At 47.6% G+C, this 23846-nt stretch overlaps 2 protein-coding genes across 6 annotated transcripts in view; both read left to right on the plus strand.

Annotated features, from left to right (window-relative positions):
- NUGGC (nuclear GTPase, germinal center associated) overlaps nt 1–3012 on the plus strand; it is a 47480-nt gene extending 44468 nt beyond the window's left edge. For all 4 annotated transcript variants that reach the window (XM_039875897.1, XM_039875895.1, XM_039875898.1 and 1 more), the window contains 2 exons: nt 228–318; nt 2873–3012. In XM_039875897.1, the coding sequence (XP_039731831.1) occupies nt 228–318; nt 2873–3012 (231 nt within the window). The remainder of the gene's footprint in view (nt 1–227; nt 319–2872) is intronic.
- Nucleotides 3013–11995: 8983 nt separating this feature from the next.
- The window catches only part of SCARA5 (scavenger receptor class A member 5), a 94951-nt gene continuing 83100 nt past the window's right edge, over nt 11996–23846 (plus strand). Inside the window, exons 1-2 of one of the 2 annotated variants that reach the window (XM_039875900.1) lie at nt 11996–12416; nt 16579–16696. In XM_039875900.1, coding sequence (XP_039731834.1) covers nt 16585–16696 — 112 coding nt within the window. In that variant the 5' untranslated portion in view covers nt 11996–12416; nt 16579–16584. The remainder of the gene's footprint in view (nt 12417–16578; nt 16697–23846) is intronic. The other variant, XM_039875901.1, reaches the window with a different exon arrangement.

Consider the following 23846-nt stretch of genomic DNA (forward strand, 5'->3'; position numbering starts at 1 on the left):
AGGAAGGAAAGGCGATGCTTTGACAGGTGAGACCCCACAGAAACGTTGCCCTGACGACTCCTGAGTCATTCTGTGTACTCCAAAGTGGCCCACCTGGGACCTGACTTTGATTTTGGCAACCCCAGTCTGTGCACTTTGATTCCGGAATTGGGTGGGGTCCCTTTCCTAAGGTTCCCTGTCCCGTGGGCTGTGTCCTCCTAACAGAATGATGACCCTTTTTTGTGCAGAATGGAATCACAGAGAAGGTGAAGGGCAGTATCGCCACCATGCTGACCCTGGCGTCATCCCAGGGGGATGCTCTCTACAAGGAGCTTGCAGGTAAATACAAAAAAACCTTTGCATAATGGGTGCTTATGCTGTGGCCGCTCTTTACCAGATTTAAGGGAATTAAGTTAGGAAGAATTTCCGGGGGAAAGACGGGAGATGATGATGAGGATTATGACTGCTGCACCCTTGACCAAGCACTGGGCTAAGACCAAGCATTGCTCTCGGGCTCTCCGCACAACATCCCATCGAATTCTCACATTAGCCGTCAGAGGTAGATGTGATCGCTCCATTTTGCAGACACAGAAACAGAGACTCAGACGAGATGATGTGCCCAGGAATCCATAGCTGGAAAGTGGCAAATTCCCTGCTATCTCCATAAACCTGTTCTTTTAAGTTGATACCTTCTCATGAAAAGCCTCATTTCCTGGTGGTCATGGAGAAGGGTTTCTCTTCCTCCACCGGGAGCCTGTGGAGACAATACCAGCTTCGTGTGCCCCACTGCAGGCGGCCATCTCCCTTTCGTGCCGTGGACTCTACCAGGCACTGTGTACACTGGAGAGTATAAACTGGTGCAAAAAGCAAATGGGCAATTTCTAGCAAAATTAAAAATGCACCTATGCTTTGGCCCATCAATCCTACTTCTAGGAATTTATCCTATGGTGTCCTCATCCATAAGTGGAATGGCACGTGGGCAGGGTTATTCAGGACAGCATCGCTTATGATATCAAATATTGGAACAACTCGAATATCTAGCGATAGAGCACTGATTAAGTTAACTTAGGTACACAGCTAGTGAAGGACCATAATTGTTAAAAAGAATAAAGCATCTTTATATATAGTAGCAGCATGGAACAAGCTCCAAAATATGTTGTGAAGTGGAAAAAAGCAAAGTGAAAATATGTGTAGTATGTTGCCATTTGTGAGAGAAAAAAGGGAAATACATATGTATAAAGATCTCTGTGGGATACACAAGAAACTGGTCATACTGGTTGCCTCTAACGAGAGGAACTGGGAGGCTGAGGGACAAGGAGGGCGGGAGATTTGCTTTGTACTCTACGTGTTGTGCCTTTAAAATTTTAAACCACATGCATAGTTGTCTGCTGGAACAAAAGGAGGTCTGATGCCATTGCCGTATGTCACCGAGTGTGTAGGAATGCAAGTGGTCAGAGCTACTTCCAAAGTAAAAGCCACAACTGCCACTTCTCAACATCTGTCCTGCACTTACCTGTGCCCCCTCAGCTGGTTACGTGGACACACGACCTCTTCCTAATGCTGTCCTGGGAAGGGGCTACGACACCTCCTCACTGTAATTCGTTGGACTCTCTCATGACCTTCCATCTCAGCCTTCACAGGAACCTGTTTTAAGATTCCAGTCTCCCACTGCGTCTTCTTTAAAGAACCCCTACTTGCCTAAGGTCTTCCAACTGTCCATGTCTCACGCACAGAAAATGTTCCCTTGAGTTGGACATAAATTGCTCCTGCCATAATTTAAGACCATTTCCTTTTCTTCACCATCAACAGCAAATATACACTATGTAGGGAGCACTGTGCCAGGTGCCACAGAAATCTAAAGCGGTCTCTGCTTGGCACGTTACCTGGTTGGTAAGATAAGATGTGTGAGAATGTAAACCACAGCAGTGGATAGTATGCATTCGCTTCACAAGTAATGATAAGCTCCTCCTATGTGCCGGGCACTGTTCTAGGTGCTACGGATACAGCAGTGACCAGTACAGACAAAAATCTCTGCTTATGGAGCTTGTAGCCCAGGCAGCAGAAGGCAGGCAATAATAAAATATGAGGCATGCCAAAGGCTAATAAATGCTACGGAGGAAAATAAAGCAAGGAATGGGAGAGAGAGGCCTGGGCGTAAGGGCAGAGAATTCTGGGAGGGTCTCACTGGGAATGTGACAGTCCACTAGAGAATTCCCTCTTGCTCGGGGGAGGCCAGCCCTTTGTTCTAGTCAGGCCTTTAAATGATTAGATGAAGGGGGCAATCTGCTTGACTCAAGCTCTACTTATTTAAATGTAAATCTCATCAGAAAACACACTCACAGAAACATCCGGAATAATGTTTGATCACATATCTGGTCACCAGAGCCTAGACAAGTTAACACATAATATTAACTATCGCGAGGATATAATTTGATTGCAGATCGTGGGAGAAGAATTTGAAATGCCGTAATAGAGCAAATTCGCTTAGAATGGGGACTGCTGGGAGAGGGATCAGGGGAATGAGAGAGATTCCTAGAGAGGACTTAGGGGAAGTTTATTGTGTAGTATGCTTTGTATCTCCTTCCACTGAGCTCTCGTGGGGCCCTAATAAAGACCCAGTGAGGGCCCAAACCTTCTTATTGGTAGGTTTGTGTTTTTTTGAGGGTGACCTCTATGCTGACATAGGCCTTAAGGTAGAAGCAAGAATGCTGGGTGTGATCAGGTTATTTATAAAACAAATCAATTGGATAATCTGATCTCTAAGCCCCATTGCAGATTTCATATTCTGGGACAAGTGGCCCAGTCACAATACGATTCTCAGGGGATTTGTTTTCTTGGGACATTTCTGAAAAAAGATTCTAACTCCCGGTGCATGCTTTCTGCTCCTCCGTAGACGTCAAAAGTGAATACAAGGAGATGGAAAAGCTACACAGAAGCCTGAGGGAGGTTGCTGAGAATGCAGTGCTACGGCGGGGCATGCAAGACTTCCTCCTGAGAATGTCCCCCAGCAAAGCTGGCCCCCCCAAAACATAAATTAATTCTTGGGGCTTTAGTATCAAGTGGATGAGAAAAAAGCCTGGAGCCAAATAATTAGAATTACTTCTGTAATAAAGAACATCTCCCAATCGTGCTTTCTATACAACATAAAACTCAATCGATTGTTACTTCTGGCATAAGCGGATTATTGAAGAACATCATTTCATTTTTATTCTATAGCCAAAAGGAGTCATCTTTTTTATAGGGTTCTAAAGCTTTAGGGACAAGAAACATGTGCTTCGCCAAGGAAAAATATCTAAACATAAAAAACTTAAAAGTTATGGGAAAAAACAATTGCAAAATAAAGCTTCAGGGAACCAATTCTAGTTCCCCATTTTAATACTGACGAGACTTTTGAGGAAGGAGGCAACTCTGTGCTGTGGGAACAACATGAGTTTGAGCCAGCCAGACAGACCCAGCTTTATTACTTCTCAGGGGCGCTAATGAAGATGGGTGCTTCTCTAACGTTTTGATCTCAGGACCGTATGCTCTTAAAAATTATTAAAGAGTTTTTGTTTATGTGGGTTATACCTACTGATATTTACTGTATTCAAAATTAAAACTGAGAAAAATTGTAAATGATTACTTACAATTCATTTAAAAGTAACAATAACAAACCCATTACATGTGAATATAAATAACATTCTAGAGCCACCACTAGAAACACAAAAGAGAGATAAATCTAATTAACCACTAAACGAGATAAAACAGAATATTAAGAATACTCAAATAATCCTAAACAGGAAGGAAAAGAAGAAAAAGAATAAATAACAAGGTAAAATTGAAAACAAATTGCTAAATGGTAGATCTAAACCCAATCTTATAATCACATTAAATGTGAATGGTGAAACATAATTAAAAGGTGGAAATTATCAGATTAGATTTTTAAAAATTAAGACCTGACTATACATTGTCTATAAGGAACCCACATTATTTTTTAAATATTAATAACCACTGATGTTTATTGAGTAGTTACTATATGCCATACATGTGCAAAGCAAATGTATACATACAAATTATACTTGTTGCACTTGGCATGAATTATCTCCTTCAACTCTTGTTAAACCCTGAAAGAAGATGCTTTCTAAGGACACAAATTATATGAAAACTATCTTTTTTTTGCTTCAAAAAGTTTTTTTCAGTTACAGTTGACAGGACAAGTAGAGAAACTCAGAAAAGATATTGAAGACTTGACCAACATGTCAACCAACTTTATAAACTGATATTTATAGAACACTGTACTCAATAGCATCAGAGTATAAATTCATTTCAAGTGTACTTGGAACATTTACCAAGACAGACCATAGCTTGAGCCACAAACAAGTCTTAATAAATTTAAAAGTATTGAAATCATACAGAGTCTATTCTCTGACCACAATGAAATTAAATTAGAAATCAGTAACAGAAAGAAATCTGGAAAGAAATCTGGAAAATCTCCAAATATTTGAAAAGTAAACAATGTGCTTCTAAATAACCCATAGGCCAAAAGGAGGCTGTAGACTAACATCTTGTTGTGTTTACAGCTCTCTCCTCTAAATCTTAGTTTTACCCAAATGAAATTACCTCGTTGCTATCAGGAGCCATGGCGTTAACTCCATCCAGCCAAAGCTTAAAATGTTAGAGCTGGTGCTGGCGCTGGCACAGGCTGTTCGTTTACTGCCTGAAGAACATAACTGAGAGCCGCCTGCCAGGAGGGCACCTATGCTGGCAGAGCAGAACAAGGGGGAAGAAGCAGCGGCAGAGAGTTAAGTTCTGGTGGGAGAGGTCAGGCAGATAATAATGTGGATCCAGGAGAGAAGGTCAGAACTCATGCCAGAAAGAAAGAAAAAGCTTAAATACCAAAGGTAGAATCAAAATGCAGGAGATTCAGGAGCAAGAGCTGTGGTTCAGGAGGTTAATATGGGGAGCAAGAGTCTTTTGTTGTGTTTCTTAGTCCAGCTCCCTGGTCCCGTCATGGATACTAAATCATGGCAGATCCATCTTCCCAGGAAAGGGGAGACTGGCTAGAGTTAGGCAAGATGCTACCGCCGGAGACAGTAAGACTAGGGTTCAGGGCAGGCCCGGATTCTAGAGCAGAAGACCAGAAGAGCGGGTATGCTGCTCAGAAACTGTGAGGTGGGCAGGGAAAACAATACTGTATTTTTTGGAAACAAATTTTAAAGGCCTGTACAGTACTATCATTTATTTTACCATTATCCTGTTAGACATTTTGATGGTGCTGGTTTTCTCCATTATAAATAACATCATAGAAAATATTCTTATATAGACATTTCTATCCCTATCTCTGATTTCTTTTTAGGATAAAATTTTAAGAATTCTTTCATTATAGGATTTGAGTATAAGAGTATTTTAAAGTCTCAAATTGTTTTCCAGAAACCCTGTTTACTCACTAGCAGGAAGGAGAATTCCTATGACACTGTTGGTTTTTTCATTTGTTTGTTCGCTTGTTTTTTAACCCAAACTGGTTATTATCCTTCTCTGCAATGGAATGATGGGATCAGATTTTTGACATTACTGTCTTGTATTGCTCAGGTTTTACTGATGCTGAAATATTTTTTGTGTTGATTTGAATTTCTTCTATTTGAATTGTCCTTTCATATCTTTTCTTTGGGAGTTCCCCATCACTTTATGATGTTTTTCCTTTTACTTTGAAAGAATTTCGACCCTACAGGAAGGTTGCAGTCATAGCACAAAGAGCTCCTAGAGACCCTTTATCAACTTGCTAAAACTTTTTTTGACACTTTTCTTTTCATTCTTCATGTGTGCATGTGGATATGTGCTTGCATGTACTTTTTCTGAATTATTTCAAAGTAGTTTGCATATGCTATGTCTTTATGTCTTAATCTTTTACTGTGTTCCCTAAAAACAAGTATATTCTCTCACATTACCCCAGGATAATGCTGAAATTCAGGAAATTCAACATCAGTTCAATACTACCATCTCAGCCACAGTCTACGTTCAAATTTCATTGATTGCCCAGTTCTGGCCTGTAGAGCAGCCTGTCTCAGTACAGCAACTACCTAAAGATCATGTACTCTATCTAGTTGTCACATCTGTTTGCTTCTTTTAATTGCAGACATTTTTGAGAAATATAGGCCAGCTGTTTTATAAAATTTGGGTTTGTCTAATGTCTTTTCACGATTAGGTTTAAAACATACACCTTTGGCATAGAACGACCACATAAACCCTTCATTCTTTTTAGTGGAAAATGTCACCATTTACTGCTGACAGCTTGACAATGACGAAGGAGACTAGGAGCTAAAAATGGATACAGTCTAACTTGGGTGTGGAAGCAGGTCCCTTACTCTCTGTCTTGTAGGGTGATCCTCACTAGCTTACGGGGGTGAGTGTCGAGGGAGGGATGTGGAAGAGAATGGGAATGAGCCTCCCGGTCTCTTAGGCCTAGAATGTCACCTGCCCAAGGCTGCCGGTAACCGTGTAAGGCACTGTCAAAGTGCCTTACACTGTGGTGGAGAAGGGGAGAGAAGGCAGTTGTCTCTTAGCTCTATTTCGGCCTGCGGGGATCAGGGAGCACTTTGATAGCTTCTTTTCTCAAGCTTCCTCTGCTCCTCCACACTGACTGAATGACCGAAGGGCCAGAAGGAGCTCTCAGAGCACAGCGGTAGGAGGACGAAAGGCGTGGTCTCTGCCACTAGGGAGCCGAGCGTGCCCAGCTGGGACCTCCAGAGGCTCCCTCTTTCCTGACCTCCCTCTGTCTCTCCTTACATCCATTCTCAAACAGCCCTCCTTCAGGCCCCTTGCATCCTCCTTTGGGAACTCTGCCCGTTTTTCACCTTTTGGCTGGAAAGTAATGGAGACACTTCTCTGCCAGGTTTGTCAACTCGAAAGTGGGGAAGAACAGACCCCAATTCCATAGCTGAAGGCTCTGCACCAGCAGGAGCCATGGCCTTGCAAACTGAGCGAGCACACTGCTCCAAAGCAGTGATTGTGATTATGATTATGATTATGATTATGATTATGATTACTTTAGAACTTATCCATATGAGGAGAGCTTACTCTTGGACTCTGTTTCTTGGCACGATTGTGCTAAGTCACCTCTCCGCTATGCTGTTCCAGGCAGATGTCACTAAAGCCACCCCTTGAACTGAGGAAGGCTGTTAGATCCATCTCAGCCGGATGGTGACAACTTCAATTAGCTTCTTTCTCTTCCCCTTCTCTTCTTGGGAGGACTCACATGTATCCTGCCACAGTTACAGTAATAATAATCATAAATTGTGACTCTGGCTCATTAAAACTATTAAATTGTGGCCAATGGCTCTGCTTACGCGAGCAGGGAAATGATCATTTTAGAATGCACACCATCCAAATTGTAAAAATAAAATCTTGTCCGCTAAACGACGTGAGGGAACGCGGTATGCGTGGAGCACTTCATTACATGACGTCACCGGGTCAACGAGGTGTTAACAGAAAACAGCATCAGCATCTCCACGTCAAGGAGACAACCGGAGACAACCGAGAAGAGACCCCTCCCTTCCTCCGAAAGCATCACGCCATGCGCAGTCAGTGGGATCAACCGACCTGTGGTTCTTTTGTTTCTTTTACATTTCTCTCCACTCCAGTCGAATTACCCAGAATAGCATGAGTTCGTGCCAGTTCATTTTCTTCGACCTGAGTGATGTCATAACTCAGTTATCCCCCCTTCTCCTAACCACATAGTTCTATCTGATTAGAGGCAAAAAGAAAATTGATGATCCATGAAATCTGGATGAGACCGTGTTCTAGATACCCTTGGTGATAAAAACCACTTTAAATCTCTATTTTAAAATCTTGCTGCATAGTCTATATAAAAGTTCTTTCATTTATTTCCCCCATGGAAGGAACATGTGGGATTGTGCTGCTGGAAAAGAGACAAGTTGTATGACCACGATCTTTGCCTCTGGCATATTTTGTCTCGAGCTGGAAGACAACAAAGGTTGTGTGTAGTTGGTGGGAAGAAAGGTGATGACTGCTGCCTGGGAGACAAAGTCCGAGGCAATTGATTCTCATATTCTCTCTCTCAAATCAAAACCTGTAGTAGAAAGATGTTTCTCAAAACCTGGTAGAATTATTGAAACTCTGGAACTACCAGATTCTTAGAAATCGTTCAGTGCGTTAAACATGCCTACTGAAGCCCAGATAGGGCAGAGCCAACATTAGGTAGCAGTAATTGATGCCAATTAAGGGTTGTATTTAGGCATGTATTTCTTTACATCTTACTGAGACTATTCAATGTTTATTATTTTGATAATGGATGTCTCTCCTGAGGCCACCTACCTGGAAGGGTAAGCTTCTCCCGATGATTAGATTCTGAAAATGCACCTATTTTAGTTCCCCCTCCCCTGCCCACATAACATCATCCATCCTTTTTCTTTCAGAGTGGAAAAAATTGGGTTATCTTGAAAATAAGAGCACATTTAAAGATCTCCATGATTTCTTCTTCGGTGTGGTGAAGGTCTATGCTTAGAACTTTCACTTGCACGTGCAAGTGACCAGAAAGTTTTGTTTAAAGGCGGTTTTGATGCAGCAGGTCTGGGGTGGGGGCTGGAGATGCTGCCTTTGCAATAGACTCCCAGCTGTCTATGGACCACTCTTGGCGGGGGGAGCACAGGTAAAGAGAAAGTCAAGAACCCTGGCCACAGGTCCTGCCCCTTCTGCCTGCGATGCCTGCACAAGTCACTTCACCTCTTTGAGCCACAGCCTTCTCACCTCCAAAATGAGGGAATCGTGTGTCACTAGACACAAAGGTGCCTTCTGGCTCTCATGTTCTAAGAGACTAACTTGACGTTTGCCAAAGGGGTAGGGCATTGTGTCCCAAATGATGCAACTCCAGGGATGCAACTCCCAGCAAATACAATGTGAGGGGTACCCCTGGAGTTGTGCAATGAAGCAGTCCTGGGGTTACCAGGCACACACCTTCTATCTCCGTTTATTCCCTTAACTCTTGAGTTCTCTCCAAAGTTCTTTTCAATGTAGAATACATTGGCAATTTTAAGAGAATTGCTATATGCTTGAAGGATCTATATTTCTCCCAACAGCCTGCTGATGGCAGGTCCCAACTCCCTGAGAAGTGCTTTCCCCTCTTCATATCTCAACCTTAGAATTTTATACTTAGACAATCTGTCAGTCAAGGGCGAGGGTAAAAGTAAAGATATTTATAGACATACAAGGTCTCCATAAATGTATTCCACCATAAATGTGCTCCATCAAAACAGGGAAGTAAATTAAGAAAGAGAGAGGCCTTGAGCAAGGAAGTGACACTCATGCTCAGGCATCCAACTCACTGATATTTATGGGCTATGGGTTATGCTGCAGGATGGGGAGACAATGACAAGGTGAAGGTGACGGTGAAAGGCAGGGTTGTCTTACTGTCCTCTCGGAATGAATGGCTCCTCATCACATTCCAATAGCATGAGACATCTTCTACTATTTGGCACTCAGAAGAATAAGCCTTCCAGTTTTCTAAAATGTTTTTGTTTAAATTGTAAACAAGTCTTTTTACTACCTTAGCTCAGAATTTCCTTCAGTGTATCCTATGGAACACTAGCCCTGCTCTGTTTTCAACTAAGAATGGAGAAGCTTAATACCACATCTCTCTCCTGAAGAATCACTGTGCTCAGCAGCATCTTAAAGGCTCTGATAAGTCCTGCAGTTAAACAACACCTTTTGCTTTGATCAGAGAATCTTTTTTCAAGGAACTCCTAGGAACATCTCATGAAACGAGTGGGCTCACAGTCACTGCCTTATCCCAATTGATCCTCACAACTGCCCTGTAATATGGGATTATTATCTTTATGTCCAATGAGAATACTGAGACCAAGAAGTTCAGTGATTTGTCCAAGGACACACAAGTAGGAATAATCAAAGTCTAGGAGTTGACACTATAAATCTGCGGCTTTGTCTCTAATTCAGGCTCTCAATGTCAGAATCATCTTTTGAAGGGGTAATTATACTTTTCCTAATTAATAAAGCATACATAATTACTTTGGGGGGAAGATACAGCAACTTATAGAGGTGGAAGTAAAAATCACTAGGCATGACTTCAAGCTGAGCAGGCATGGACTCTCCCAGAGACCTGGGCTGCTTTCCAGTTCAGAAGCCCTTTTCCTTGGATCTGTCTGCCTTCTCTCAGATGTAGCTTTTATTGGCAGAGGGTAGTGGGGCTGGTGGCTGGAGGGGGTTGTTGAATTTCAGCTAAAATCAGATGGGCAATTTGAGATAAATGATAAGATGACAAATCAGAAAGCATTTCAATTATTGATTAAACAAACTTTTATAAAACCACAAAAGCTAAATTCCTATATCATCTGGTGTGCGCGATAATTCCTTTTTACCCAAACTATCTCTTGAACAAGACCTAAATTGATGAGATTCATGGTACAATTAAACAATAATTACTTTTTTTTTATGGTAAATCCAAATTCTGGGTTTTGAGAGATTACATATTTTTTACCAGGATATTTCTACAAAGCTGAACGACAGCAGAAAAAGACAAATGGTGGTCTGTGAACAACGCATAAAAATGGTTTTTGAAATATTTATATTTGACACGAAATAGATTGAAATCAAAAAAGAAAATACTTAAGGTAAAAATTATAAAGAATATATATTTTTGGTAGAGCATGCCTCAGATAAAGACATAACAAGGTACCCAGCTAGTCTAATGCGTAGAGACAGAAAGCTCCCCCCGGGGGCTGGGGGCAGGGGGAATGGGGAGTTCTTTGATGAGTAGAGACTTTCATTTTTGCCAGATGAAAAGAATCCTGGAGCTGGATGGAGGTGATGTTTGCACGGCAATGTGAACGTGCTTAACACTACTGAACTGTACACTTACAGGCTGCTTGACCTTGGACAAGTTACCTAGTTCCTTCATCTCCGTAAAGTGGAAATAATAACAGTACCTACTTCACAGTGTTGTTGTCAAGGTTAAATGAGTTAATATATGAGTTAATATATGCCTAGCACATGGTATATACTATAAAATGTTTTCTCCCCCCCCTTCTTCTTTCTCTTCCTCCTTCTATTAGTATTATTATCATTATTATATCATTACCATTTTTTCTCTCTGTAATACTGCGCTGCCTCCCCAGGACGGTCAGGAGGCGCAGTCACTAAAAATGACTAAGACATTTCTGACTCAGCTGCGAGTTGGCAGCTGTCCTGTGGGGAGAGCTGAGCCTTGGCGAACTGCTCTCATGTACGAGGTCTGACCCTCAAGTGTTGAGGCTGAATTTTTAACCGGTAAATGGGAGCCTATTCATAACCATCACCTTCAGAACTCTGACCTTGGGCCGGAGGAGGGCTGTCCACATCAACGGACAGCGCTGCTGTGGCTGCAACTATTTTTGGTATTCTGATGACGCCCCCCCATCTCCACCCCAGTATTAAGGTAGCTACTCTCAATGTTTTGGTTAGATGTCCTATTTTAAATGTAACCCATTGTCCTTAGGTTTAGTTATTTGTGCCTGAGCTCACCTCTCATCCTGGATGGCAACCCCCTAGAGGAGAGCGAACTCATCTTTCTCACTCCTGCATCTCCCGGCTCTTGTGCGATGCCAATGCCCTGTCAGTGTTGGCTTTAGTGCTGAGTTGTGTTGAGAATGACCTTGGGAATCTCATGAGGCAGTCTCTAGAATCTCCCTAGTGTGGCCAATCTGTGTCCTTTGGCGGGTGAATGTCACTTCAGGAAAACTTGCAAAGTAATTCTAAACCGGGTTCGGTGAATGCATTTAGCAATGCCAATTCTGTCCTATAAATGTTTACAAGGCTGGTTTTATTGCATGGCTCATAAGCCAGGTCTAGCTGCCATTCTCCTAGAAGCTTTCCAAAAAGTATTTTGAGCAGGGCCTTTAGAATAGGCGTATGGAGTCCCTCCCAAGACCAAGGCTGACTTCCCTGCTCTGGACCAAGCAGCCGTTCCTGTGTGAGGCTGTAATACTGAGATTGGCCGCCAGAGGAGGGACGTGTTCCAGACCCTCGCGGGGCCTCCTCATTGCTCCACGAACATATTTAAAGACTGGCTGCTAGAGCAGCTGCCGTTCACATCTCAGTCAGTACCTAGCAGAGCTGCTGGTGTCTCCACAGAACATCTCCTGAGCGCTGCCCGTGGCCGACTGAGGCGAGGCACCAACCTAGGGACTCCCTGGCCACAGGCCTCCAGCTCAGGTACAAGGCTGAGTTTTGCCTACAGCCTTGATCCTCCTTGAGAAGTGACCCCCGAGACGAGTCACTGGGCACCCTTGCAGCCTCTTTCTATGACTCCGTCTGGATTTGGCTGGCTGTGGGGACAAGCTCCAAGGGGCTGCCTGGGTCTCCATTCATCAGTAGCAGCCCTCTCTCCAGCCACCACAGTGAATGCCGGGAACTGAGGAGACAGCCTCTGCAGCCTCAGCGGAGGTACTCAGGTGAGTTTTTGTCACTTTGACACTAACTTTGTCCCAGCACCTGGGCATGGTGTCCCAAAGGCAATCGAAGGACATAGGATGTGGTGGATGGGGCAGGGCACAGCCTTTGGGCATTCTCAGGATGTGGAACATGGAGATGCCAGTGCCAGATGGGAAGACCCCAGCTGTCAGCCTGTGGAGATACACTGGGCCCTCATCCAGCTGCCTGGACTGGCGAGTGTGAGCCTGCATTTGGGGTGGCAGAGGAAGCCTGGCAACTCTGCCTGGCTTGCGTCACAGCTTGAGCCTCTTCAGGGAGCAGATGGTACAGGTGACAGTCATTCTACATGTCGCTCTATATCCCCACATGCATGTTTATGTGCATGTGTGTGCACACACATGCCTATTGGTGGAGTGTATGCAGGAAAGCTCACTTATAAAGCATCTACACATCTCCAGCTTAGGTTAACTGAGTACAGTTAGAGGAGCAAAGGGCTTAAAACCTGCTCAGTGATAGTTTCTCTGGAGAGGGCCACATGCATGGTGATTTTTACCTGGTTTTGATGAGTTTAAAGCTATGTGATCCAAAGAAAAGCCAGGAGCCCTGCAGAGTTAGATGTTAGAATCCAGAGACACCATCTTTGCAGCAACAAGCAAGGCTTATGCTACCCCCTTGGCAGGAAGAATCGATTGAGTCCTCTGCTGCCCAGAGAGGGACTTTGAGGGTCGGGGTCTGGATTTCTGCTTTGGTCTGCAGTCCTGATTGCCTTTTGCAAAGGGTACCCCAAACAGCGTTGCTTCTGGGACTGGCATGGCAGGAGGGAGGCCTCAGGAACACAAGACCCCCCCCCCAACCTGGCTGCTTGGCAAGATAAGATGTTGCCGAGGGGCTGTTGGTTCTTACCAGACTCTGCCACCAACTCCCTGTGTGCCCTTGTTCGTAAAGTCTTTCTACACGCACGATTCCACATGAGGCTCTCGATAACCAAGTGGCTGGCAGATGTGCTTCTCTCAGTCATAAAAATGATGACCTGAGGCTGCACGAGCTCAGCTGATTGGGCCAAGTTCCCGAATAACAAGAAGTGGAGCCAGGATAGGATCCCATGTCCGCTGAGCTTCTCCCGCCCCACAGGCCTGCACAGGGCCGCCTGGGGTGGAGCTGTGGATGGCTGAGTGCTTCAGCTCCAAAATGCATCATCAAGATACCCTAAGAGGTCAGTAAAGTACCCTCTCCCTGGTAGAGGAAGGTCTCACTCTTTGACTTGGAACACAGAAGTCCAGATTCCTTGGACTTCCTCCAAAGACTCTTTAGCAGCCACACTTTGCCTATATTTCTGGGTCCCTGGCCCCCTCCTTTCCAGCTCTCAGAGTCTCTGTTTGGCCACAGAGCCCTTACCTGCCTCTCTTCACTGACCCTAAAGTTGGTCATCGAAAGGCACTGATACATCTCTCCTGGACAAAGCAACGTCGTGGCCGAGCCAGTGCTGTGGGTGGGAAGCCTTTGCATGGCGCCTCACCCCTCTCTGACATCCATTGGTTCTTGCCTCTTTGTGTCTCAATTGGCTTATCTTTAAAATGGGAGCGACAGACTGATACCACCTGCCCGCCTCGCAGTGTTCCTGGAAGGGCAGAGAGATCCCTGATGGCAAATGTCTGTAACTCGTGGGCCGTAGGAGGGGTTCGTGGTGCCTTTCCTTAGAGCACAAACGGCCGAACAATTATAAGACCAACATTCGAAAGGTCCAAATTCCTGGTCCCATTCCCCAAGGAAGAAAACCACCCAAAATAAAACCTGGGGCAGACAGAACATTCTTAGGTTTCATTCCCAAGTCACAAACATTAGCGGTGCTGGCTAAGCATTTCCAGTCTCATCTCACTCACATCTGGCCTCCTGCTCAGCCAGCCCCTCTCCCCTAACGAAGGAAGGAACAAGGATTGAGCTCCCCAGGGATCCTGCTCCACAGGCTGAGGGCTGGGGAGGGAGCAGAGACAGGCCGCCCTACACACACATTCCAGATAACAAGCCTTGCATTCCAGTTTTAGTCCAGGAGGCCATCAGCAGAAGGGGAAGGTGGAAATGAAAACGGGGCTAAGCTGGCACGGGCCCATCTCCACACCTCCACTCCCAGCACTGCGGCTCGGGCAGGTAGTGCCTATTGCCTTTGGCAAAGAGAGGGTTATCACTTGCAGAAGACACCGGCCTCCTGCTTCGTAGCTCCCCAGGATTGGATGGAGGCCAGAAGGAGGGTGCTGTGAAACTAGGGAGGGTCCCCTGTGGCTTAGCAGCAGCGAACTACTCAGGGCCCCACCTAGAGGCCCTTACTGGGTGGAGGACTTGGATAGAGGGTGGGTACTGGAGACTAGCAAACTGGACACAACGGCAGCACGGAGAAGCTGGGGTGGGAGCTGTCTCGGGGCTCCGGGAACCCCGGGGCAGGGAGGAGACATGCTGGCTGAGCCTGGGCTCCCCGTTCCTCTCCCTCCACAGGCTGGAAGAAAGGCCCACAGAGACTGGGGCACCCTGCTCGCGCATGCGTATGCGTACGTGCCCGCAGGTGTGTGCCCAGGATGTGGCATCTCATTACTTGAAAAGACGGAAGCCCCTACTCATCCCTCCTAGGCCAGCGGAAGGACAGTTGTATGTCAACTGGCCATTTATTGTCTGTTCTCAGCCCTGAGGTCTCTGAAGACAAAGGTCAAGCTGTGAGAACAGGAGACATGCCCGCTCCACCAGGCAGAGCCTTTGACCAGCCTCCTCCTTCGTTATCCCTGTTTATTGAAATGGTGCTGACCCCACCTTTCTCACCCCACCTCTGAAGAGGAACTGACTGGCTGCTCCCTTCGATCAGCAGACACTGTCCCCCACTGTCACCTGCCAGGTCCCTGTCCCCTCCTCCCAGGTAGTAGTCCCCTGGCTGGTGCTCTGGGTCACAGAATTGAGCTTATTCCACTCCGGGCATGGGACTTATCTTGGGGCTTTTATCTTCCAAAGAATTAACTTTTTAAAAGCGGAATTTTTGATTCAATATCCAGATAGTCAGAGAGCATCAGAACCAAAGGCCAAGCTAATGGCGGGAACCAGCCAAAAGGAGGTAGTTTATAAAATCACTGAGCATATATGTGAGAAAAAGAATATCAAGTATTTTATGTAAATACTTTGTAATTTGGCTCGAAACTTTGATTTTTCTAATTGCATAAAGAATGCAAATGCATCATAGAAAACCTAGAAAATCCAGCAAACAAAAGCAGATACAATTCCCACCAAAGTCCTGTAACACACGTCTCACCTGGAGCAACTGGGACATCCCCACGTACAGTCCTTTCCTTCCCATATGTCGGACATGTGTGTATCTTACAAAATGGGACTGCGTCATACACATTTGTGTAAACGGGGCTGGTTCACTTCAAACAGCAGAGCATTTCCCCGTCAGTGGGTATGTTCCTGGGACAACATGGGTAGGACCTCGAGCCTCCGTGATCTAGCCTCAGGGGGCCATCCAGGCACTGGGGTCCTCCCTGGGTCCTCCCTGGGTCTAAGGCTGCTCGGGTCTTAGTGTCTGGGGGGCCCAACCAAGGCCACCTGCTCCTGAGGTTCCCGTGAGAGGGGAATCCCTGCTACGCTTCCCCTGAACCCAGCTCCTCTGACCGTGCCAGCCCCGCTGGGTCGGGAGCAGTTCCGGTCTTAGCTATGTTGGCCAGTGGTCTCTGTTCACACCTTGGTGTCTGATGTCCCTCGTTTACGATGCAGAGCAGAAGCCCAAGTTTGTCTGACATGTCCAGGGCTCCAGAGGCTCAGAAACTGCTCTGTTTGGGTCAGGAGGTCAGCTCCTCCAGGCCCCGCCCAGCATGGCCCTGCCCACCCCCACTGCTCCCTCGGCTCAGAGAGCTCCAGCCCCACCGAGAGCTGTTGAAAGGAAGTGGGTGGACCCCATTATCAGAAAGTTCCAAAGGGCCTGGGCCTTCCCAAGCACTGAGGAAGTTGGAGATGGGGAATAGGGGTCCTAAGGACCCAGTAGATGCCACCTGTTGATGAGGACATGGTCCCAGTGTCCAGGTTTGGGGTCCATGGTGGGCACCCTGTTCTGTCCATTCATTCATTTCCACCTACGGTTTATTCTCTCCCCGCTGCCTCCCTCCTCCGTCTCCTTTCCTTCTGCTGCCTTTCCCGCTGCTGCTGCTGCAGAACGGGATGGAGAACAAAGCCATGTACCTGCACACCGTGAGCGACCGTGACGCCGGCTCCATCTTTGAAGAGCCTTTTGATGGCAGGAGCCTGTCCAAGCTGAACCTGTGCGAGGATGGTGAGTGCCTCTGGCTTGGTCTTGGGGTGGGAGATCTGCCCTGGACCTCATACCCAACCTTGGCATTGTTCCAGGGTGCTGGTGACCTCCCACTTAATACTGTATAAGTTAAACTTCCTGCTTTGAAAGGTATTTTGCATGTGTTTTCTCATTCATGCATCTCAGCAAACCTGTGTGATCAGCAAGATGAGTACCCATTTTACAGAAGAGCTAGTGGAGGCTGAGAAAAGCATTGACGGTAATTCAGACCGTCAGTCGTAGAGGGGTTCCAGCACTGAGTTTCCTGACTCCCTTTGGGGTCAGGTAAAGGCATCTGAACCAATTAGCTCAGACTCTCAGGTGAGGAGCCTCCAGTCCATTTCCAGAAGCATTTGTGAGGAGAAAATATACCTCTCCAGGTGTTCATTCTCCCTCTGGTCTGAGGCCCCAGGCCATGTCACAGAGAGGGGTTCCCCATCCCAGTGACCCAGATGGTACTACATCTTTGGGGGCTAGTAACGTGCTAAAACTCTGGAGATACAACTGATGCAGCTTCCCCCAAGAAAGCCCAAAGCCCCTTGCCGATAGCCTGCCTCCTGTGTATCTAGCACAGAGCTTGACGACACTTAGTAGGTGCTTAATAAATGCTTGCTGCACGAATACATACACTCCTCTTTGCAGTGAGTGTGGGAGCAGACAGCGTCATCCCCACTTTGAAGATGAATAGAATGAAACTCACAGAAGAGTCTTGTAGAGACTTAGGGCCACTGAGGTAGAGATAGTCTGTACTGGGGTTCTCCAGACAAACAGAACCTGTATGATATATACGGACATATATAAAGAGATATATTATGCAGAATTGACTCACATGATTATGGAGGCTGAGACGTCCCACGATCTACCATCGGCGGGCTGGAGACCCAGGAGAGCTGGGAGTGTAACTCAGTCCAAGTCAGAAGGCCTGAGAACCAGAGGAATCAATGGTGTAACTAGAAATTTGAGGACTGGAGAAGATGAGACGTTCCAACTCAAGCAGTTAGGCAGGAAATAAGAAGCAAATACTTCCACCTTCTGTTCAGGCCCTGAACTGATTGGATGAGGCCCACCTACATCGGAGAGGGCAATCTGCTTTCCTGAGTCCACCAATTCAAATGCTAATCTCATCCAGAAACGCCCTCCAAGACCCACCCAGAACTGATGTTTAATCCAGGCCCCGCTGTGGCAGTCAAGTTAACATATAAAATTAACCATCATGCATGCCCCCTTTCAAGCTTTTCCTCAAGGACCGTGTTTCGTTGCTGGCTGCCTCTGCCGCCCCTCCCCACTCAGCTCACTCCCTCACCTCCTGCCAGCCTTTGCCTAAATTTCACCTTCCCCGGGAGGCCTTCCTGTCTCTCCTGCCTTCTCTTGTTCCTGCTTCTCTTTTTCCTTTTCCCCTGAGTCCTATGTCCTTCTAACACATATGTAATTTTCTTATTACATTTATCATTTGCTATCTGTTCCTCGTGGGAAAAACACACTGGGCAGGGCACCATCTCTGTTTTGTTCACTGATGTCTCCCAGCCTGGCATGTAGTAAGTGCTAAGTATTTGTGAAATGAATGAACGAACGAATGAATGAATGAATGAATGAATGCAGGGGTCCTGGAAATCTTAAGGTGGCAAAACAAATACATTCTAAACCTGACTTTCAAATTGTCTCCGTCTCCCTTGCTCTTCCTTCCTGGCTGCCAGGCACGGAGTTTGGGGGAGGGGGACACAAGGAACTCAGAAAGACTAGTGTTGAGATGCAACCAGCCACTTAAATGAAAACTCATGGGTTTCTAGTTTTTTTTTTTTTTCTATTTCTAAGAGGAAAACAGTGAGCTCTGACTTCAGGAAATTCCAACCATATTTGATGTGTTTCCCCAGGATCTTGCTTCTTCTTGATCCTCATCCCTGAAAAGAGTAACCAGAGAGGGAGAGGAAGGCTGATGGGAAAGAAGAGAGTGGGCAGAGATGGGGCCAGGGAGGGAGCCCCGAGCCACCTGTGGGCCTTGAGTTAATTGAAACAGTATCGTGTGGTGGGCCTCGCAGGGGCTCCAAGTTCTTTCCAGGTTTTTCCCCTCGGAGGTAAGGAGATGGGAAGGAGAGGAGGCGTCTCCTCTTGGCCCTGGGGATACTGGGGAAGCAAAGCTGCAAAAATGCAGCCCAGATATTACGGTATGACTTGGACTTTAATGCAGGTGGCACTTTACAGACATGAAGGGGTAAACGTGTTATTTCACAGGTCACGCACTGACAACTCCCTCTCCTTTCCCCTCTCTTTTCTTGTCTTCTCTTCCCCTCCCACTTTGCCTTTATCCCTTCCCTTCTTCTCACTCACCAGGTGAGAAGGGAAGGTGATGACTGTTGTCTCGGTTCCTCTGTCCCCTCTATGAGAAGGCAAAGTGCCCAAATCCTGCATCCTTTAAGGCTCACTCCCACACTCCCCGCTGTGATGGCATCAGGCCCTCTCCCTCCTCTGCACCCCTTGGTCGGGCCCCCTCTCAGGACCGGCCTCCTCAGCATCCTCATTGGAGCCCTCTTTTGATGGGAAGGCGAGGGCAGGGACCACCTCACCTCCACATTGCCACCAGGCGAGAGCGTTGGTTCCACCATTTTGCTGCAAAAGCGTGGAAGGAATAACTGCAGAATTCAACCTCCAAGGTCCTTTAGCTGAGCTCCCTTTGACTTTGATGCTCACTTACACCGCCTCCGAAGCAGAAACCCAAGTGGGCCAGCTGGGCCTGCTCACCCCTCTCCGCTGTCCCTCTCCCCTCTGCTCCTTCCTCTCCCTCCCCTCTCACCTTTCCGTTTCTTTCTTTTCTCGCCCGTACAGCTGTAGGCCTCTCTAGTCTGGCGCCAGGAGGCAGAGGAGGCGGAGGGCTGGCTGTGGGTGATGTTTGGCTGGGCCTGGCTCCTCCGTGGCCCTTTCGGAGGGCCAGAGAGAGGTGTTAGTGTCAGAAAAATATTGCAGTCAGCTCACCCTGCGGCCTCAGGCCCTCCACCACACTCGTGGCGTCATCCGCCGGCCACAAATGGGAGGTTCTCAGAGGTAATGAGTTACACATGTTCCTCGCTGTGCCTGGACGCCCGCAGCCGGGCAGCTTGCTGAGTTTAGGGCCCGAGCTCCCCATTCCAGTGCTCCTTTCGCATAAAGTGAAATTATTCTCCTAGGGGAACCCCCTCATCTACCGTCTCATCAATCAAATCTTCCCAGTTTATCTGGCGCAGCTGAGGGCTGCTGGGCAGCCGCCAGAGATAGACGTGAGTTTCCTGGGAGTGTCTGGCAGGGGCCTCAAGGGGAGTCCCCGCCCTCTACAGGTTGGAGAATCAGGCGCTCTGCAGAAGAGAAGAGATATTAACTCATGCAGCGCCATAGTTCTCTCGGGGTTCTGTTTCCGTTAGACCAGAGTAGAGAGCAAAGTCCTGCTAGATATATGTGTGGGCACAGGGGGGTGGGGCCCAGGCTGGGTCCTGGTCTCTCTTGCCCAAAGAACCGTACTGTGGTAAGATGGGGGACAGCCTGGGGAGGGGACAAGAGCCTGGACATTGAAGTTTGGCAGGGCTGGGCTTGAATCCATAGACCACACTGGCCGTGTGGCCTTGGGCTCAGTGCAGGGTGTCTTCCGTTTGCCCCTCCAATCCCACTTGCCGCCATTCACCCCACTCTCTGTCTTGCTGGGGATGGCTATCGGGGAGCTGCCTGGAAAGGAGATGGGGAGATGGAAGAAAGGGAAGTGGAGTCTTTATTCGTCCAGCTCTTGCCGTACGGGGTCATCTCAGGCTGCTGTGTCCTTCCGCCTAAGGTCACAGGTCCTCGTAAGCCACCTCCTCCGCACTGGCTTTCTCCTCCCAGGTTCCGGGACTGCTCCCCTCCGACCCTGAGGGCCTGGGGTGGTTATGGCCCAAGGATACCACTGCAACTGTTGTGGGCATGTTACGCCCTGACCATCTAATCCTCAGTGCCCCCATCCACCAAATGGGAATAACGTTACTCACCTCGCAGGAGCTGTGGCAGGAATCAGGTGGCATAACCCCGGTAAAGCACCTGTGCGCAGTTGGCTCTTGATACACCTGTATTTCGCCTTTCTGCATTTTGAGGAGTCCCCACAAATCTTGGGGATGTGGGAAGGAAGGAGAGGGAGAGACGAGGAGGTCAGGAGCAGCTGTTGTCACCCAGGGTCTCCCAGGAAACACCCACCCCACTTCTCAAGGACCCCCCAGCCTGGACAGCATTTTAAGGCCGGTTCTTAGCTTCTGCTAAAGAAAGCAGTTTTGGTTAGCGGACTTCCTTGTGAAGCCTAGATATTCAAGGAAACCCAGGGAGATCTTTTAGTCCTGTTCCCCAAGTAGTAGGCTGTGTAAGGAATATTCCAGGTCCCCAGGGCTCCTGGTGCTGTGATGTGTGTGAGGCTGGCCATTCCCCCACCCTGATCGGAGCTGTTGGCTCCCAGGGGCCACCCCGAGGTTTGCTGCCAGAGGGGCTGAGGGATGTGTTTCATTATCCCTGGGTTTGCTGGTGTCCTGTGCAGGGGTCGGGGAAGAGTGAGAGGAGCTCAGACACCCCGAGGGCTCCTTCCCACGTGGGTGGGTGCAAAAGGAGCCTCTGCTGCCTTTCCTCACCCAAGCCCCTGCCGCTTAGCTCTGCCACGTCCTCTGTGGCATTACTTAAAGAGTGGGAGACCCTGAATGGAGGGCCGATGAGTCAGGTCATAGCTGGTCTTCATTGTGTCACCCGTTTCTCCCACCCAAGGACCTTGCTCCTGTGCTTCCTGCCCTTCATTTCCTTGCTCATTCATTCCTTCATTTGTTTATCTTCATCTTTCCATAAGAAAGGTTCTTTTCAGGCACCAGATGCTTCACACTGGCTGGCTACGTGCAGCAAGGGGCGCAAGCAGGCATGCGACAAGGCCCTGCCTTCCGTCATTTTACCATCACTCTAGCTGGTCTGTCCCCCTCTCTCCTGCTGCCCCCCCTCCCCCCCATTGCAGACCAGCCCAAGGTCCGGCCAAGCACAAAGCTTTCCCAAAGGTGGTGCAGTGAGGAGGACATTCAGGGTTTGGCCCACGCGGTTGGTGCGAACTACAGACAGGCTCCCTCGCCCCAGGTACCTGAGTCCGCACTTAACTTCTCGAACAGTCTGGCCCTTGCCAGGGCGGGGATGACACTGCTTGGTGGCAAAAAGCCCAGGCTCTGAGCCAGAGAGGCTGGGTGGGCTCTGACTCTGGCTCTGCCGCTTGCTCTTGCTCTCTCTGTGAAACGCCGAACGAGTCCTTACCCTTGGCTTCTCGTCCTCTGTTAAACGGAGTTCTCACACGGGGCTCTGCAGGGGCGACACCGGCTGTTCCACACAAAGTCCCGGTGTTCACCAAGCACTCGTGCTAGATCTCAGGAGCGTAGGTCGCAGCCCTTCGCGCTGTCCAGTCGCATCTACGGCGCTCTAGTTCCTCCACAGTCTCTCTTTTCAGTCTCCAGGGTACTGAGCTCTCTTCTCATCTTGCTCCCAGGTTTATCTGGTACTGATTCCTGCTGTCCCACGATAAGCAGCAAGGCTGATGCTCCTTGAGTCTAGATGCCCTGGCTTCTCTCTATCTCTTTCCCAGGCCTTTGACCCAGCTTCCCTGTCCCATGACATTGTCCATTCACACTTAGGCTGCAGCTTGTGCCTCTGAATCTCCTCTGGACTATAATTTCTTGAGGGCATACACTGTCTGCCTTGAGTTCATCTTTATGTCCCCAATATCTAGCACTGTCTTGCACATAGAAGTCACCTTTGCTTGTGAAATGACTGAATGCATTCTTATTCACTAAATCTATAAGCGGCAGGAAGAAGGAAGGCTTAGAGAGGTGAATTTAAGACAAATAAAAGGAACTGTGACTTCATTCATCCAAAGATTACTGGGTTTTATGGTGCTGCTGGTGCACTCGGAAATGGAAGGCCATGGTTCCTGTCCTCAAGGGACTTAAAGTCCCCTGAAGACACAGACATATAAACAGACTGTGCATGATAATTTAATTAATACTCTTATGGAAAGACATGCAAAGTGCGGGTAGAGGGGTGGAGCCCTCAGTCTGCCTGAGGGAGGAGGAAGGCCTCCTGCAGGGATAGATGCAGGGGCAAAATATTGAAGGACAGGCAGCAACGTGCCTGCTACAAAGGGCAGTGCAAGGTTTCCAAGCCAAGGGAAGCAGCACTCAGGCTGAGGAAGGATGGCGGTGGGAAGTAGCAAACACTCACTCACTGAGCTCCGCCAGGCCAGGCGCTGTTCTAAGCATTTTACAAGGATGAGCTCATTTGATCCTCACACTAACCCAGTGAGATGAGTCTCATTATTATACCCAAGTGACATATGAAGAAATCAAGGCACAGAGACCTGGTAACTTGCCCAAGGTCACAGTTAGGAAGGACTGGTGTCTCAGTCCATTCAAGCTGCTATTAACAGAATACCATAGACTGGGTGGCTGATAAATAACAGAAATTTATTTCTCACAGTGCTGGAGGCCAGGAAGTTTAAGATCAAGGTGCCAGCAGATTCGGTGTCTGGTGAGAGCTACCTGGTTCATAGATGCTACCTTCCTGGTTCATAGATGCTACCTTCCTGGTTCGTAGATGCTACCTTCTCCCTGTGGCAGAGGGAGTGGGGTCTCTCTGGGTCTCTTTTATAAAAGAACTAATTCCATCATGAGGGCTCTGCCCTCATGACCCAATCACCCCCTGGAGGCCCCACCTCCTCACACCATCACACTGGGTGTTAGGTTTCAACATGAGTTTGGAGGGACATAAACAATCAATCTATAGCAATCAGAGTCAGAATAATTATATGACGCTAAAGCCAAATCGGGGAAGGTCTCCTGTGCCATCTATAGGAATCTGAACCTCTGGAATCTGAACCTCTGGAGGCAACGGGAAGCCAGCAGAGGGTTTCAAGGCAGTGAAAGGATAAGGTACAACTTGCTTTTTAGAATGGATATTCTGGCTGCAGCAGGGCATTCGATTTTCCAGTAGGACGGTTACCAGTGACCTCTGCAGAAACCATAGAGCAGAGAGCTTGGCAGCTGAGTTAGTCCTGACTGGACTCACTTTAAAGTCAACTGTAAACTTAGGAAAAGATCAACAGATAGTAGAGAGTATAGTCGAATCCAAATGC

Source organism: Pteropus medius, unplaced genomic scaffold (assembly GCF_902729225.1).
Source record: "Pteropus medius unplaced genomic scaffold, Ma_sr-lr_union100, whole genome shotgun sequence".
NCBI lineage: Eukaryota > Metazoa > Chordata > Mammalia > Chiroptera > Pteropodidae > Pteropus > Pteropus medius.